Here is a 20,048-nt window from a genome sequence, read left to right on the forward strand (position 1 = left end):
TTGGTTGCTCCTTTTTATACGCCCGTATAAAATACGGGACGTATTATGTGAAACCCCTTGGCGGCGGGCGGCGGGCGGCGGGCGGAAGGCATCACTTTGTCCGGACTCTAATTCAAATTGTATTCATCCGATCTTCACCAAACTTGGTCAGCAGTTGCATCTAGTTGATATCTAGGCCAAGTTCGAATATGGGTCATGCCGGGTCAAAAACTAGGTCATAGGGTCAATAAGTGCATTTTCAAAGGGGCCACTTTGTCCGGACTCTATTTCAAATTGTATTCATCCGATCTTCACCAAACTTGGTCAGCAGTTGCATCTAGTTGATATATAGGCCAAGTTCAAATATGGGTCATGCCGGGTCAAAAACTAGGTCAAAGGGTCAATTAGTGCATTTTCAACGGCGCCACTTTGTCCGGACTCTAATTCAAATTGTATTCATCCGATCTTCACCAAACTTGGTCAGTAGTTGCATCTAGTTGATATCTAGGTCAAGTTCGAATATGGGTCATGCCGGGTCAAAAACTAGGTCACAAGGTTACTTAGTGCATTTCAAGCATTTAGCATGGTGTCCGCTCTCTAATTGAAGTAGTTTGCATCTGATCATCACCTAATTTGGTCAGAAGTTGAGTCTAGATGATATGTAGATCAAATTCGAATATGGGTCATGCCGGGTCAAAAACGAGGGTCACGATCGGACACATAATGAATTTCAAGCATTTAGCATGGTGCCCGCTCTCTAATTGAAGTAGTTTTCATTTGATCTTCACCAAATTTAGTCAGATGTTACATCTAAATGATATCTAGGTCAAGTTCAAATATGGGTCATGCCGGGTCAATAACTAGGTCTCGAGGTCACTTAGTGCATTTCAAGCATTAAGCATGGTGTCCAAAACCTCCGAACGGGCGTATCTTGTGACAGTTTGGCACTCTTGTTTAAATAATTTGTTTATTGGAATGCACTTATTTTATGTGTAATTTTGTCTTTTCAACCTGTTACTTATCGTCCTTGTGCAAATGCATTCAAGGTTTGTATACCCCTGAAAACAATGTTTGACTTGGGTTTTAAGTCATGCTGTTGTTTGGTTGGTTTGTTTGTGTTTGTCAATTTTTAACCAGGTTTTCCGAAGGGAAAAACTGGTTATTAGATTGGCGAATGTCGGTGGCCGGGCCATAACTTTGTCTTTCATTGTGAGATTTTAAAATCATTTGGCGCATTTGTTCACCATCATTAGACGGTGTGTCGCGCGAAAGAATTACGTCAATATCTCCAAGGTCAAGTTCACATTTGAGTTCAAAGGTCAAAAATGGCCATAAATGAGCTTGTCTGGGCCATAACTATGTCATTCATTGTGAGATTCTAAAATCATTTGGCACATTTGTTCACCATCATTGGACGGTGTGTCACACGAAAGAATTACGTCAATATCTCCAAGGTCACCACAACTAAAAATAGATTTATTTTTAAACAAAGGGGGTTAATTATAAATAGTTTGAGTTTTCTCCTTTTATCAGACTTTTTTTTTTCAAATTGAAAACCTGGTTTTGTGACAATTTTGTCCCTTGTTTCAAAATGTTCTAAGTTTGTGGAGAAAACTAGCTTAAGATTTAGTATCACCTTCAAGTGTAGATGTACACGATCCAAATTTAACAAGCAATGATCAGGGCTCTAGCTTGGCTCAGAATTTAGGGAGAAGTCACTTCTCCCTCAGCTCACAGTAGGGAGAAGTTTTTATAAATAGGAAGAAGTTTATAGAATCAGGGCCCCGGGGAAATGTAGCGATCGGTCCGAAATTGGACTTAGTCTAGCAGACAACTGAAGCATAAGTTTTTGTTAAGGCTGTTAATAACTTTAAAGATAATCAGTCAGCTGTTACATCTTAAACTAAAAAAGAAAAACACTTAAAATAACACATCTTTATCCCTAATAAAAATGTTTGTTAGAGAAACAAATATGCATTATCACTTTTATCTACAGTGGATAATATTAATATGCGCTGCATATCAGGACAATGACCATGAACTTTAAAACCAAACACTGACTTTTAACAATAACATGACCTTTTAACTGTTACCTTTTAATATGTTGTGCATCTGTATAATTCCTTTTTATTCACCGGATCATTTACACAGGGCATATGACAGCCAAAACATGAAATATATGCATTACAGTCGGTATTATTCACAGCCATTTTACACATAAACAATATTCTGGTTGTACGCCTGTGGATTGTTTTACTTTGTATCCGAATTACTTATCCGAATTTGAGTGCTGTCAGCTGCCTCGTGATTTGCACTGTTGTTAACGATGCATATTTATATTTTAAGCACATCTTTCGTACTCTGTAAAACATTTATATGTATATTAGATTACTGCTGAGTAGAAATGACCAGAGTTACATATTAACAGTTATAATGCGTTATTTAACGACAAAAACATAACTTGTCAATGAGACGCCGGTTTATTGTCAGCCATTTGTCGCAGTGCTTTATGGTCGGATGAGTCCTCTCTTTTAACCAATAGCAATCGTTTGCCGAAATACCTTAATTTCATAGAATATGAAAAAGGAACATTAAAGCAGACGACAATAAGCGGCCACTAAATTAAAGCAATTACGGCATCATTTGAGCAACTAAACCAAATAATTACAAAACAAAAGATCTCCTTATCACACATCAAGAAATGTTGAAGCAGCCGACAAACACTCGTAATTATGGGGATTATTAGTTGATGGCGATTAAATAATTAATTCATCAAGCAATGTTCATCGTAATATAGTTAAAGAAAAAAAACGGCGTGAAAAACAAAACCAGCCGACAATATTCACTGCAATTTTCAATTATGACAATTAAATAATAATTTGCGAAAAAATTACGATGATTTGACAGTAACCGATAATTTGTAAAGCATGGGGAAATTAAAGATGTTTTCCGAAATATATCACTTCTGTCAGACACTGATTGAGAAAAACCCTTTAGGCAACGATGTCGCAGAAGTTTATTGACACGTGACAATACACAGCCATGTCGAGTGTGTACACTGAGTAATCTTGTTTATATCGATTTTTCCTGCTGTGAAGGCTCCAATTGGCTGATGTTGCCAAGCGTTACACTCAACGGTGCATGTATCGACAATCAAGATACGCCCGGAGGCGTGGTTTCAATGGTATTGATAGGCGTTATGTATTCCTGGGGATTTTGACTAATTTTGTAAATGCTGCAAAATTAAGTTTTTTTTGCTGTGAGGTCGGAACACTGCGACATTTTGAAACTTTTAAGTGATTAAGTCGCCGAAGTTGCCAAGTTGCGAGAGCCCTGAATGATCCACATGTTAATGGGATTTGTGCTCTTGAACTTTTTTGGCAGCAGCATGAAATGTTTTAGTATGTAGTAACACACTATTTTCATGCCAAGTCTTTCACATATTCTTTAGGTATGTGCCCTTGAACTTTGCCATTTTTTTTTTTAAATCAGAAGCATGCAGATTATGACCTTGCGAAATCCTTGGCTTGTAAAGGTTCAATTTAATATATAAGGAAGCGTCATATAGGTAAATATGTTTCTTTGTGCTATTTTTAACTATGCAGAGCTTTATGTTTATTTCTTTGCATAGTCTTCTTCAAACGCTGCAAATATGTGTTGTATGCTGCAAGTGAACTTTTCTTTATTTCAGACTGAATGTTGACTTAGCTGAGAAGTGCCATAAAGCTGAATGTAAGTGTTTACCTTTCGCACTTTCATCTTCCACTCAGTGAGTAGGACTGGCTCACTTTTTATAGTTTAATGTATTTGTTTACACAATTCAATTCAAACATTTATATTGGTCAATATTCAATAATACTAAACAGGTAAAATGTCAAATATGGCTAAGCCATTTCTCAACCCTGTTCTTTTAATGAAAGAGGTCAAAAATGATTATTTTTCTTATTATTGCTGATAGACAAGGAATATTTCCCCCTGTGTCAACTGTGATTAAAAATCTTCTAAACCAACCCTGGTGGAGTCAGGAGTTTAGTTTATTCTTAACAGTTTCTTAGGAATAGCTTGAAAGATTTCATTCACATTTTAAATACATGTATTCCCCATATAAAAAGGAAGTTATGGGCCAAGTTTGGTAACTTCACACTAACATTAAATGGGCCCCATAAAGCATTGCACTTTTAAGTACAGATGTATGGCCCTAAGACTATGCAACAAACTCCTCATTAAATGCTAAAGAATGTGCTCAAGCTTAAATTGCAGCAAACAAATTACCACAATCTATACATGATATTAAAGGAAGGAATTCAGGTTGCATCCAAGTTTTGCAGAATATTGGCCCCTTGTTGTTTGTTATTCTTCACTATAGAATAGAATATTATTAGAACAAAAATTGTATGTAACAAAATCATCTTTAACTGCTTGGAGGCATAGGCTCCAACTGTCACAGCTCATTGAATCTAAATAATGACAGACAGACAGACAGACAGAAAGTTTAAATGTGTAGAGAGTTGTTAAGGAAGGAATTGAGGCTATGGCCAGTTTTGGCAGAATTATGACCTTTCTTCTTTTTAAAATTATGGCCAATGTTTTTGGTATAGGATTGAGTATAAGTATATAATAGTACAGTCGAAACTGACCTAACGGCCACCTGAATTTACCGGTCACCTGCAGACAACGGTCAGTCTGGAATCCCCCAAACGAAAAACACTCTATATTACACCAACGGCCACTATATTCAACCCCGAAATTCATTTTTGAACTGAAATCAACGGTCACGCGTCAGTCGTCTCGAGTCGCGAAAATTAAAAACACTGCACATCATTAGTCCGTCTATTTTGCGGTTAAACATACATGCCATACATCCCGGATTGTCTGGGACAGTCCCGGAAACGAAGAACTTGTCCCGCTGTCCCGGAAATCTGTCAAATGTCCCGGAATTTACAAAATCCATATATATATGTACCTTATCTTAGGTTTAACTGCACCTCGAATCTGTGTATATCTGCAGCGTCTCCATGACAATGCCTACCCGAATAGGCAGACTACGCTACGTGTCAAAATTGATCAATTAACAGGGGTCCTGTTATCATATCGATTGTCTCACGTTCGCGGTCAAACCGAAAAGGCGGCATTATTTAATGTGGTTGTTAATTGACTTTAATCTACTACGTCATTATTTCCCGCTGCGTAAGGGCAAAGGATAGTTGTTCACACATCTGAAGTCCAACATCGCTGAGTAAAAAATTAAAGGCAACAACTACGCGTTACACACCGGTCTTAATAACAATAACGCAATGACGTCACCATCTATGTTTAGAACGCTTACACTGAAAACACGTGGCTTGTATCTAGTAACGGGAGTAGTTATGTTTAATTTGACGTTAATAGATCAAGTGTATTTCGGATAGGCTTTCGAACTTTTGCAATTAACGATGCGAAACAAAAAAAACGTACCAAAAATGCATATGTCTATAAATATCGCTACATTTTACACATGTCTCGGAAAATCGGCAAAAGTCCCGGACAATTTAACTCAATGTCCCGGAATTGGTCTGAAAAATTATGGCATGTATGGGTTAAAGCGTTTGATTGCGGTAATTGCCTTTGATAATATAAAAGCGGCCCGCTGCGAGTAAACAAATAATAAGGTGTTGAGAAGGTTTGTTTTCCGGGGATAATTGTGGGGGTTTCTTCAACAGAAAATATGTCAGAGTTTTTGACACGTTTAAAGTAATAATCGCTAATTAAATGACCGCTAATTAGTACATTGTACTTACAACATTGAGTATCGATTTTAAAATAACATTTTCGGATCACTCTTCAAAAGAGCTTTCTAGTGTTCACAACAATTTAAAAAGCAATCGGAATAATAAATTACGGAATAACAATGAGTTGTAAACGTAAGTTCCTCACATTAGAGGAATCGAATGCAAATGTGAGTTTGAAGCGTTGTATTTTGTATGACGTTGGTGAATTAAAATGCTTTTTGTGTGATGTTTGCGTACGAATAAATTTTAACAACCTTTTTGCGTCTTTTTCTTTGAATTAGAACGGTACAATATCACCGTACTATCGATTTATGAAAGCGAATCCGCTTTTTAGACTTGTACGGACGTTACGTTAACGGCACGTGACAAGTTTTATTTACTGAATGATCGAGATGCATGAGTAAACAATTATACTTGCGTTGCTAAAGTAATTGCTTTAGTTTAATAACGATATGAAATTAAATCAATCTATAAGATATTATTCTGTATTATTCAATGTAAGTTAGTTAATGGCACTGAGCATTTGTTAAACACTGTATGCAAACGACTGGGTGGGGTAAAGACGTAGCAATTCTACCAACTGACAAACCATCTTAAAATTGTAATCCGAATTCAACGGTCACCTGTGGTCAACGGTCACTTTGGTCGTTTCCCTTGAATGACCGCTGAATTCAGGTTTGACTGTATTTTAATAGCATAATTACGCTACCTGCTATCATATTGCTACTCACTCCGAAGGATCGTAATTCATCCGGAAACTTTCTGTCCGAAGAATCCCACACTTTTCATGAACCCGTCAGGTAAGGTCAGAACGGTCACATAGTGCCATGTAGCCGTATAACCAAAACGGGATATTACCCAGAATCACTCTTATTCCGGACGCGTTATACAAAGGCCGACATTTTTGTTATTTACTTAATTGTTGCTTCTGTTTCGCTGGATTCTTCTGTTTAACAGAATAGAGAAGTTTTTGTATTGTGTTAAAACATTCTCCGTATATATATCCGTTTATTTCTGTATTGTTTTGTGTTTTTGTTTGTTTGTTCAAGGCAAAATATGCCTCAAACACGTTGCTCATGTGGACACATAAGAGCAGCATGGGACAACCATGGTAGCTGCCTGTCGTGTGCCGGATGTACCCAGGATAACTGCTGCCCTTTCTGTGAGCATTGGTCTGTAGATACCTGGGCCATCAAGCGTCGACCTTTCAAGAGTCGTAGACGCAACATGCATAGTTCAGAACAAAGTAGGGAAAGTTCCGTTTGTCGTGACTTTTCACCACACGATCTTGACCATATGCCACCAGGAGATGCCATGCATCGGTCCTTGCCCGGTGACGACACCGAACAAAATTTGCCCGGTCCGTTCATCGGGAACAACCAGTTGACCGGTCTGGAGACTTCACCGGTCACTGGTCACCGGTCAACATTGACCGGTCCGGTCACCGGTCATGCTATGACCGGTGTCGTCACCGGTCAACCAGTCAACGGTCACCTGTCACTGACGGGTCCGGTCACCGGTCATTGACCGGTCCGGTCACCAGTCATGATATGACTGGTCCGGTCACCGGTCAACCGGTCACCGGTCATTGACCGGTCCGGTCATTGACCGGTCACCGGTCATGTAATGACCGATCCGGTCACAGGGTACCGGTCTGTGCCACAAACCGTTCCGGTCACCGTAGATGTTGACACTACCTTGTCAGTACTCCACAAAGGTAGACGCAGCCACGTTTCTACTGTGAGTCACAGACGTAAACGCGTAGTGTCTGATGTTTCCGGCTACTCCTCCACCTCGGGCTCGTCGTCGTATGACTCATCGTCTACTTCAACAAGCCCTCATCATTATCGGAGTGGACGTCGTTCACGCTCACCGAGTGTTTCTCGGCGTAGATTGCCTCGTAAAGAGCGATCACGCCAGCGCTCTGGGAGACGTTCGATCAGGAAACATCATTCCCAGCGCCGCCGAACAGTGTCTCGGCATCGCAGAGATAAGGGACATAGACCTTCCTCTATTAGGCGCTCTCGGACTCCTAGGTCCCCTAGTCGATCCTTCTCTGAGGAATCTATTGACACCCTTCCACGTGTGTCGGCCTCTATTTTGGCCTCAACACACACTTCAGCCGTTCCTACAACCACTGAGCATAATTTGTATTCAAACACTAGCTTGCATACGTATCGGGCTCAAGGTACAGGGGTTAATCTAACCACTTCGGCTGCGTTTTCAGCCCCACGGGTCTCTTCCACATTGCATAAAAGTATACCCCGGGCTGCCGCTACACCATCAAATCCCAATACTTTGTGGATCCAACAGTCGCCGGGAATCTTTGTCCCTTTTTTGACTGATCCTTTACCAGCGACCGCTGGTATTCAAAGTGAGTCTGCTGACTTGATCTCTGATAGACCTAACTCACCAGCTATATCTTTGATGGTGCCGGAAAACAATCCTCTCATGATAGAAGTGAATGAATCTAGTATTATTCCTACTTCTGTATCCACCGGTTTCAATCAATCCAATGCTCCCGCTGACGGTTCGATTGAGGCGGGTTTGGAGTCTAATGAGGCCGAACTTTATTATTTGGCCTCCATCAATCAGGTTTACGAACTAATGTTCAATACCTTAGATGAGGACTTCTGCCCCCGCCCTTCCTTGTCTCTCACAGGGTCTGCGGTTACCGTTACAGAACAGGTAGCCTGCAGACGAGAGCCCGGCAGGATAAGTAAGGCGACTTCCCAAGTGGATCTCCGCCTTCCTATTGGCTCTTCCACAATGGCTGTATTCCAGTCACTTGAGCCAGCCAATAAACCTTCGCCATCTCCATGGAAAGCCCCTAAGGAGCTGACGGAGCCTAAACAGATGGACGGCGGGAAAAGTTATAAGGCCCCGGTACCCGACCCTTCTACCGGTTTGGACCTTTCCAAACTTCCGGTTCCTGATGCTGACATTAGTAAGCTGTCCCTTACAATGCCTTCATCATCTACCCATACAGCAGTCCCTCTTTCCCTGTTGAGAGAACGCCGTTCCATAGGTCTGGCTAACCAGCTAGATCTCATGGCAGCCACAGCCTTAGACTTGGTTTGGGAGCTCTCTGATTCAATCCCAGAGGAGCTCCGTGCCTTGTTGATACATCTTTCACGTACTACGCAGTGTTTATCTCACAATGCTGTGTCGTCTATGTCTGAGATGTTAAGGCTTCGGAGAGACCTCATCCTCTCTTCTTTGCCCAATAATTCACTTTTGGAAACAGTTGTTAACTCCCTTCGAACTGCTCCACTAACAGCAGATTCTCTTTTCGGAGGGAGGATACAGTCGGCACTTACTGCTGATCGTGAAGATCAGATACATGCCTCCTTAGCTAGGAGCAACCGTGGCCAGCGCCCTGTGGTTTTTAAGCGCCCTGCTTCTAAGCCCCCAGGAGCCCCACCGGCCAAGAACGCTAAAAGGGACAGTTTCCCTACTAAGCGTCCGTCTGCTCCACGTCAGCCCACAAATAGGCCTCCTTTTCAGAACAGAACATCTTCCTATCGGAAGCCTTCTGTAAACCAAAATTGGAGTAAGGGCAAACCCAATGCAGACAAGAAGTCATTTAATCCTTCTTCCGGCAAGGGTGGACCTCCAAAAGGTCAGCCCTAGGTCATACCCCTTTCTACCGCCACAACCTCCGATGCCGGAGGTACCAGTCGGGGCCAGACTTATGCACTTTGCAAATCGATGGCTCCAAATAACTTCGGACGCGTGGGTTCATTCCCTTGTCACACAAGGCCTCACTTTTATAATTCGAAAAAAGGCCCCCACTCTCTTGCGTCCCAATAGATCTGGTATCTCCGCATCCACAACTTCCAGACTCCATTCTCGGACTCCTGGAAAAACAGGCGGTAGAAAGGGTTCACGACCCTTGTTCTCCAGGATTTTAAAGTAGCCTTTTCCTTGTTCAAAAGAAAAACGGCTCCTGGAGACCAGTCATAGACTTAAAAGTTTTCAACATGTTTCTAGTCAAACCTACTTTCAAGATGGAGACTCCTGCCTTCATTCGGCGCTCCATCAAACCCATGCACTGGGGGGTTTCCTTGGACCTGGAAGATGCTTTCTTCCATGTTCCTATCCATCCCAACTACCGGAAGTACCTGCGCTTCTCCTTTCGAGGCCAGGTCTACCAGTTTCGGACGATGCCCTTTGGATTGGCCACAGCTCCACGAGTTTTCACCAAACTCATGGCCGCAGTGGGCGCACACCATCGATTACACGGGGTTCAACTGCTTGAGTATTTCGACGATTGGCTCTTACACCAGCTCGATCGTCGACTTCTTCTGCTACACCTAGAGTTCTCTTGGAAGGAGCTCCTCTCTTTAGGACTCCTTCTCAATGCAGCAAAGTCAGACCTCATTCCCTCTCAGGATTTCATATTCGTGGGATTGAATTTTCTGACCCACATCAATTGGGTAAAGGTCTCACCGCAACGTGATTCAGACCTCCTTTTGAAGGTCAGATGGGTGCTGTCCCAATCTCATATCACAGCACAAGATTTCCTCTCACTCAACGGTATCCTGAGCTCTGTAGCAGACTTCGTGCAGTTGGGACGTCTCTTCCTACGTCCTCTTCAGCACTATCTCTCAGCTCGATGGAAATGGTCTCCAGACAATCTGCTAACACAGATTCCCACAGTCCTTATTCCCCCACCTTCAATGGTGGCTTGACAAGGAGACCCTGTTGGCAGAAGTACCGCTTCTTCCCCCGCAACCTTCTTTACATCCCATAACGGATGCGAGCATGGAAGGTTGGGGCGCTCACCTGGAACCCCGCAGCCTGACATTATCAGGATTGTGGTCTCCTCAGGAGTCTCACCTGCACATAAACAATCTCGAAATGCGAGCAGTCTTTCTAGCTGTTTCTCAATTCCAATCACATCTTCGGGACTCCTGTGTGATGGTATCAACAGACAACACATCAGTCGTGGCTTACATCCAGAAACAGGGCGGTACACACTCTCACTCCCTGTATCTGGAAACAATGAACTTACTTGTTCTTTGCAAGAGCCACAACGTCTCTCTCTTGTCCAAACACATACCAGGTCGTCTCAACGCCCTGGCGGAAAGTTTGTCTCGCAAACACCAGTTACTTCCATCGGAGTGGACACTTCATCAGGAAGTGGCCAACCAGATTTTCCTCACATTCGGTTATCCACTGGTTGACCTGTTTGCAACCAGAGACAACCACTTACTTCCTCTGTATCAGTGTGAGCTCTTGCCGGATCCTCCTGATAGCCCCTTGGTGGCCCAGGAGATCCTGGTTCAACGACCTTCTCGGTCTCCTGTGCGAATTTCCCAGGGAACTCCCGCACAGGTCAGATCTCCTATCTCAGAGAGGCAGACTTCACGTGGATCCAGACATGTTCCACTTACACGTCTGGCCGTTATCAGGCAATCCCTGCAGAAGAAACGCTTTTCTGTCAGGGCTTCAACGCTCGTTTCCTCTGCAAGGAGAAAGTCCACCAGAGCAGTCTATGATGCTCGCTGGAAACTCTTCTCTAATTGGTGTGTTTGAGGGAAAATTGATCCCCTCAATCCCTCTGATAGACGCATAGCGGATTTTCTAATCTATCACTTTGATGATAAGAAACTTTCTCTTAGCTCCATCAAAGGATACAGATCTGTGCTTTCGCATACCTTGGCTTTTCGTAAGTCATCACAAGTCTGTGCTGACCCAGCCATTTCGGAACTGATCCGAGCCATGGAACTTAAAGGTCCTGTGTCTCATTCTCTTACCCCCAAATGGGATTTGGCTTGTGTTCTTGGATCGTTTATTAAAGCTCCCTATGAACCCCTTAATCAGGCTTCTTTACAGTTCCTAACCTGGAAGACCGTTTTCCTTCTTACCATGGCTTCATCCAAACGTAGAAGTGAAATTCATGCTCTTTCTATCGAAGAAAGCCATCTTCGTTTTGATTCCTCCGATGGCTCTGTCACTTTGTTATGTCAGCCAGGATTCCTTGCTAAAAATCAACTCCCCTCAATGGCTTCTAAACCCTTCAAGGTCCCAAGTCTTTCTAGAACTTGTGGAAATGAAGATGAAGATAGACTCCTCTGCCCTGTCAGGTCTTTGAAGTTCTATCTTAGTAGAGTTAAGTCTATTCGAGGTTCTCGCAAGAGACTCTTCATTCCCTTAAAAGGGGGGGGGGGCGATGTGTCTGCGGCTTCTATTTCCCGTTGGGTAGCCTCGACTATAAAAAGGGCTTACTCTTCTCTTTCTTCAAGGGATTCATCCCTTTTTAAGATTAGACCGCATGAATTACGAGCAATGTCGGCTTCGTGGGCGTATATTAATCATACCCCACTCTCTGACGTGCTTCAAGCTGCTTTCTGGAGGAATCAGACCACTTTTTCATCTTTTTATCTTCGTTCTCTGGAGTGCCAACAGGACAACTTGTATTTGTTGGGCCCCCTTGTGGTTGCACAAACGGTAGTATCTTCTACGGCATAGGTATATTACGCTTATCCGTGAATTAAGTTAATACCGTAATAACGAAGATTAGCTGAGAACCCGAGATATGGGTTCCGCTGTGATGGTGAGATTTTCGCGAACCTTCCCGCCGCAGCTGCAAAGTCAGCAATATGATAGCAGGTAACATAATTAAGCTATTAAAACTAATTTTTCTAGTAAAATTCATTTTAATTAGTAATTACTAACCTGCTATCGGTAAGTCCCACCTCCCACCCCGCTCTTCGTCTAATATTTTCATATTGTTTATTGGAATAAGAGTGATTCTGGGTAATATCTCGTTTTGGTTATACGGCTACACGGCACTATGTGACCGTTCTGACCTGACCTGACGTGTTCATGAAAAATGTGGGATTCTTCGGACAGAAAGTTTCCGGATGAATTTCGATCCTTCGGAGTGAGTAGCAATATGATAGCAGGTAAGTAATTACTAATTAAAATGAATTTTACTAGAAAAATTTGTTTTTGTCCAAAGCAAGTCCTCACTTCCTAATTGTGGCTAAACATGTGTCATTGGAGCATCAATATATGTGACACATCCAGTGTTTTTTTTATAACAACAATCAAATTTTATTCTAATTTCATCCTTCTATGCAAAAACACAAACAGTTTGTTTGAAAAAAGACCAGGAACTCTGACAAGCACAAGAAAAATTGAGTCTTCTGTCCTCTTACAGCATTTGTTTAGCTCACAAGAGCAAAAGTGCTAATGGATGGGCTTTCAATGGTTAGTCGACCACCGTGGTCACTTGTCCATCATCCCATCAATATTTTTTGTAACATAAATTTTGCTCTGATAAGTAATAAATAAGTTTGTAAAAAAGCGGTTAAAGAATACTTAGTATTCAAAAGTCCATGGCAGTTCTATCAGATCTTTTCAGCAACAACTCAGATGTTAAAACATGCTTAACAGGGCCCTTTGTAAGGAAACACATGATCTTTTTGAAAGTTTGAGTGGATGCTGAATGTAAGAGATGTAAGACTTTCTTTTATTGAATACCTGGGGACATGCTTGAAACGTCTTTCTTAAGAAATGGTCTCAAAACAGGGTCAATGCTATAGTCAGCATTTAGTTTCACACCCTTGTAAGCAAAGTCCAGTTTTAAAATAACATGATATACATGCAATACATCATAAGACACATCAAGTGTACACTGATCTATGCTCATCAAATTGACAGTCATACTTAGAATTCGTATAATTAGGCTATTTAAAAAATACTTTCCTCAAATGACCACCTTGAGAAGACTGCATTTTGTGTGTAAAACCACTCCCTACCTCAGAGGTAGAGGTCACGCATAGAGGTCAAAGTTAAATTTGGCTATACAGTACAGCCAACGCGGCAAACATAATCCGAGGCTACGCCACGGCCAGATTATTAGTACGCGGCGTTTCGCCGCAGCACTCTGCATCGATCCGCACAACGACGCCGAGTCTGTATTAACCTCGCGTACTTTCGCGGAGTAAATCCGCCGCATACGTACGCGGCGGATCGAGTGAAAAGATATCCACCTATATGAACATACATGTATGTGTAGCGTAGAATTAATTAGGCGCAACTGTTAATGTTTCGTTCGATTATCATTATTAAATTTGTAATCCGAAACACACTTCCGAATTTTAATGCTAACGCGACCTTTGGCAAATTCTAGCGTCAAATAAAAAGTGCTAAAATATCCTTTGTTTCATAAAAAGCCCGCGAAAATTATGCAGACATGTAGAACGTCGTTTGGAAAGTGTGAGTGTATTTTGTGTTGTATAAATACATGAACATCACGTCAGGCGTAAATCGCGTGTTCAGTGGGGAAAAAAACGCCCCGATTAGACGTTATTTCATCATCTCTATAAATAGTAACAAATGCAAAAATGTATTTGATACTTAAGGAAATATCAAGAATGTTTGTGTATCGTAAATATTTACCAACATTTGCTTTAAAACTGGAATATACGGGATTATCGGGTAATTAGTAGCCATATTAACTGTATAATATGAATAAAACAAAACGTATTTATCAGAGGCGTCAAAGTTCAGGATTATTCCTGAAATCAGGATTCGGCCCTTAAGGACCAATTTTGATTTTGATATAAAACAGAGGGTTTTTTTCTGGAATTTTAAGATTATTGTCACAAAATGTCATCTTAAACACAAATTATTTTACTTTGACATATTGTTTACAAAGTTATATACAATAGAAACAAAGTTACATGAATTATTAACCCTTTTTTGCTCTGGCCCCAAAACGATAGGCCTATTTTCAGGATTTTAGATTTTGACCAATTGACACCGATGATTTATATACGCATATTCAAACAATAGTTATAATAAGCTGATAATTAACAAAACAACAAATACGTCGTCTCCGTCTTGATTATTGATGTGGCTTCAAACTGCTAATTTTCTCAGCTTAAATATAATAGCAAAATAAACATGCAATTAATTTATAAATCCACCATATGCTGGAGCCTTGACCACTTGTATGTGCGAAAACATAATGACGTGACCTTGTTTATGTGTGAAATACATACACTACCGGCGGGAAACAAACTTAATTGGCCAGACACATTAACTATGCTTACATGTATATGCTAATACAATCCGCGCACAATAAATTTATTATGATTTTAATTATTATTATTATTGTTCTTTCAAAACTTGTTAACTATTTTTAACTAATAATTTTAAAAAGATTTTTTATTTCATGATGCGCATCGACTCGGCATCATGTCGCGGATAGCGGCATGCCTTGGCAGACAGATGCGAAGTTTCGCGGCGAAATGTGACTTGCCGCCGCATACTGACGCGGCTTCAACGACTGACGCAGCATCAACTCGTTTCGCCTTGCCGCCGCGGATCGCAAAATACATTTGTTTCGCTTTGGCTGTACTGTACAACAGCTTGTTGATGCTGTAAATTTGTAATTTATCTTGCAATTTAAATATAACTTACCACCAATGACAACCATGAGAAGACTAAGTGTCTTGTGTATCACGGGTGTCATTATCCTCATAAACAAGGTCACACTTAGAGGAGACATAGTGTCTTGTGTATCACCGGTGTCATTATCCTCATAAACAAGGTCACACTTAGAGGAGACATAGTGTCTTGTGTATCACGGGTGTCATTATCCTCATAAACAAGGTCACACTTAGATGAGACATAGTGTCTTGTGTATCACCGGTGTCATTATCCTCATAAACAAGGTCACACTTAGAGGAGACTAAGTGTCTTGTGTATCACCGGTGTCATTATCCTCATAAACAAGGTCACACATGAGGAGACCAAGTGTCTTGTGTATCACCGGTGTTATTATCCTCATAAACAAGGTCACACATGAGGAGACTAAGTGTCTTGTGTATCACCAGTGTCATTATCCTCATAAACAAGGTCACACATGAGGAGACCAAGTGTCTTGTGTATCACCGGTGTCATTATCCTCATAAACAAGGTCACACATGAGGAGACTAAGTGTCTTGTGTATCACCAGTGTCATTATCCTCATTAACAAGGTCACACTTAGAGGAGACTAATTGTCTTGTGTATCACCGGTGTCATAATCCTCATAAACAAGGTCACACATGAGGAGATCAAGTGTCTTGTGTATCACCGGTGTCATTATCCTCATAAACAAGGTCACACATGAGGAGACTAAGTGTCTTGTGTATCACCAGTGTCATTATCCTCATTAACAAGGTCACACTTAGAGGAGACTAATTGTCTTGTGTATCACCAGTGTCATTATCCTCATAAACAAGGTCACACATGAGGAGACCAAGTGTCTTGTGTATCACCAGTGTCATTATCCTCATAAACAAGGTCACACATGAGGAGACTAATTGTCTTGTGTATCACAGGTGTCATTATCCTCATAAACAAGGTCACACATGAGGAGACTAAGTGTCTTGTGTATCACCGGTGTCATTATCCTCATAAACAAGGTCACACTTAGAGGAGACTAAGTGTCTTGTGTATCACCGGTGTCATTATCCTCATACACAAGGTCACACTTAGAGGAGACTAAGTGTCTTGTGTATCACGGGTGTCATTATCCTCATAAACAAGGTCACACATGAGGAGACTAATGTCATGTGTATCACCGGTGTCATTATCCTCATAAACAAGGTCACACTTAGAGGAGCCTAAGTGCCTTGTGTATCACCGGTGTCATTATCCTCATAAACAAGGTCACACTTAGAGGAGACTAAGTGTCTTGTGTATCACCAGTGTTATTATCCTCATAAACAAGGTCACACATGAGGAGACTAAGTGTCTTGTGCATCACCGGTGTCATTATCCTCACTAACACGGTCACACTTAGAGGAGATGAAGTGTCTTGTGTATCACCGGTGTCATTATCCTCATAAACAAGGTCACACTTAGAGGAGACCAAGTGTCTTGTGTATCACCGGTGTCATTATCCTCATAAACAAGGTCACACTTAGAGGAGACCAAGTGTCTTGTGTATCACCGGTGTCATTATCCTCATAAACAAGGTCACACTTAGAGGAGACTAAGTGTCTTGTGTATCACCGGTGTCATTATCCTCATAAACAAGGTCACGCATGAGGAGACTAAGTGTCTTGTGTATCACGGGTGTTATTATCCTCATAAACAAGGTCACACATGAGGAGACTAAGTGTCTTGTGTATCACCGGTGTCATTATCCTCATTAACAAGGTCACACTTATAGGAGACTAAGTGTCTTGTGTATCACCGGTGTCATTATCCTCATAAACAAGGTCACACTTAGAGGAGACATAGTGTCTTGTGTATCACCAGTGTCATTATCCTCATAAACAAGGTCACACTTAGAGGAGACTTAGTGTCTTGTGTATCACCGGTGTCATTATCCTCATTAACAAGGTCACACTTACATAGTGTCTTGTGTATCACGTGTGTCATTATCCTCATTAACAAAGTCACACTTAGAGGAGACATAGTGTCTTGTGTATCACGGGTGTCATTATCCTCATAAACAAGGTCACACTTAGAGGAGACATAGTGTCTTGTGTATCACGGGTGTCATTATCCTCATAAACAAGGTCACACTTAGAGGAGACTTAGTGTCTTGAGTATCACCGGTGTCATTATCCTCATAAACAAGGTCACACTTAGAGGAGACATAGTGTCTTGTGTATCACCAGTGTCATTATCCTCATAAACAAGGTCACACATGAGGAGACTAAGTGTCTTGTGTATCACCGGTGTCATTATCCTCATAAACAAGGTCACACATGAGGAGACTAAGTGTCTTGTGTATCACCGGTGTCATTAACCTCATTAACAAGGTCACACTTAGAGGAGACTAAGTGTCTTGTGTATCACCGGTGCCATTATCCTCATAAACAAGGTCACACATCAGGAGACTAAGTGTCTTGTGTATCACCAGTGTTATTATCCTCATAAACAAGGTCACACATGAGGAGACTAAGTGTCTTGTGTATCACCGGTGTCATTATCCTCATTAACAAGGTCACACTTAGAGGAGACTAAGTGTCTTGTGTATCACCAGTGTCATTATCCTCATAAACAAGGTCACACTTAGAGGAGACATAGTGTCTTGTGTATCACCAGTGTCATTATCCTCATAAACAAGGTCACACTTAGAGGAGACTTAGTGTCTTGTGTATCACCGGTGTCATTATCCTCATAAACAAGGTCACACTTAGAGGAGACATAGTGTCTTGTGTATCGCGGGTGTCATTATCCTCATAAACACGGTCACACTTAGAGGAGACATAGTGTCTTGTGTATCACCGGTGTCATTATCCTCATAAACAAGGTCACACTTAGAGGAGACCAAGTGTCTTGTGTATCACCGGTGTCATTATCCTCATAAACAAGGTCACACTTAGAGGAGACTAAGTGTCTTGTGTATCACCTGTGTCATTATCCTCATTAACAAGGTCACGCATGAGGAGACTAAGTGTCTTGTGTATCACGGGTGTTATTATCCTCATAAACAAGGTCACACATGAGGAGACTAAGTGTCTTGTGTATCACCGGTGTCATTATCCTCATTAACAAGGTCACACTTATAGGAGACTAAGTGTCTTGTGTATCACCGGTGTCATTATCCTCATAAACAAGGTCACACTTAGAGGAGACATAGTGTCTTGTGTATCACCAGTGTCATTATCCTCATAAACAAGGTCACACTTAGAGGAGACTTAGTGTCTTGTGTATCACCGGTGTCATTATCCTCATAAACAAGGTCACACTTACATAGTGTCTTGTGTATCACGTGTGTCATTATCCTCATTAACAAAGTCACACTTAGAGGAGACATAGTGTCTTGTGTATCACGGGTGTCATTATCCTCATAAACAAGGTCACACTTAGAGGAGACATAGTGTCTTGTGTATCACGGGTGTCATTATCCTCATAAACAAGGTCACACTTAGAGGAGACTTAGTGTCTTGAGTATCACCGGTGTCATTATCCTCATAAACAAGGTCACACTTAGAGGAGACATAGTGTCTTGTGTATCACCAGTGTCATTATCCTCATAAACAAGGTCAAACATGAGGAGACTAAGTGTCTTGTGTATCACCGGTGTCATTATCCTCATAAACAAGGTCACACATGAGGAGACTAAGTGTCTTGTGTATCACCGGTGTCATTAACCTCATTAACAAGGTCACACTTAGAGGAGACTAAGTGTCTTGTGTATCACCGGTGTCATTATCCTCATAAACAAGGTCACACATCAGGAGACTAAGTGTCTTGTGTATCACCGGTGTTATTATCCTCATAAACAAGGTCACACATGAGGAGACTAAGTGTCTTGTGTATCACCGGTGTCATTATCCTCATTAACAAGGTCACACTTAGAGGAGACTAAGTGTCTTGTGTATCACCAGTGTCATTATCCTCATAAACAAGGTCACACTTAGAGGAGACATAGTGTCTTGTGTATCACCAGTGTCATTATCCTCATAAACAAGGTCACACTTAGAGGAGACTTAGTGTCTTGTGTATCACTGGTGTCATTATCCTCATAAACAAGGTCACACTTAGAGGAGACATAGTGTCTTGTGTATCGCGGGTGTCATTATCCTCATAAACAAGGTCACACTTAGAGGAGACATAGTGTCTTGTGTATCACCGGTGTCATTATCCTCATAAACAAGGTCACACTTAGAGGAGACTTAGTGTCTTGTGTATCACCGGTGTCATTATCCTCATAAACAAGGTCACACTTAGAGGAGACATAGTGTCTTGTGTATCACCAGTGTCATTATCCTCATAAACAAGGTCACACTTAGAGGAGACATAGTGTCTTGTGTGACATAGTGTCTTGTGTATCACCGGTGTCATTATCCTCATAAACAAGGTCACACTTACATAGTGTCTTGTGTATCACCGGTGTCATTATCCTCATAAACAAGGTCACACTTAGAGGAGACATAGTGTCTTGTGTATCACTGGTGTCATTATCCTAATAAACAAGGTCACACTTAGAGGAGACATAGTGTCTTGTGTATCACCAGTGTCATTATCCTTATAAACAAGGTCACACATGAGGAGACTAAGTGTCTTGTGTATCACGGGTGTCATTATCCTCATAAACAAGGTGGCACTTAGAGGAGACATAGTGTCTTGTGTATCACGTGTGTCATTATCCTCATAAACAAGGTCACACTTAGAGGAGACATAGTGTCTTGTGTATCACCGGTGTCATTATCCTCATAAACAAGGACACACTTTGAGGAGACTAAGTGTCTTGTGTATCTCCGGTGTCATTTTCCTCATAAACAAGGTCACACATGGGGAGACTAAGTGTCTTGTGTATCACTGGTGTCATTA

The 20,048-nt window shown here is 41.4% G+C and overlaps 1 protein-coding gene across 1 annotated transcript in view; it reads left to right on the plus strand.

Moving 5' to 3' along the window:
* The window catches only part of LOC127878479 (uncharacterized), a 349,860-nt gene that overhangs the window by 152,483 nt on the left and 177,329 nt on the right, over nucleotides 1–20,048 (plus strand). The window contains exon 15 of the mRNA XM_052425005.1: nucleotides 3,671–3,711. Coding sequence (XP_052280965.1) covers nucleotides 3,671–3,711 — 41 coding nt within the window. The remainder of the gene's footprint in view (nucleotides 1–3,670; nucleotides 3,712–20,048) is intronic.

Source organism: Dreissena polymorpha, chromosome 4, assembly GCF_020536995.1.
Source record: "Dreissena polymorpha isolate Duluth1 chromosome 4, UMN_Dpol_1.0, whole genome shotgun sequence".
Lineage (NCBI taxonomy): Eukaryota > Metazoa > Mollusca > Bivalvia > Myida > Dreissenidae > Dreissena > Dreissena polymorpha.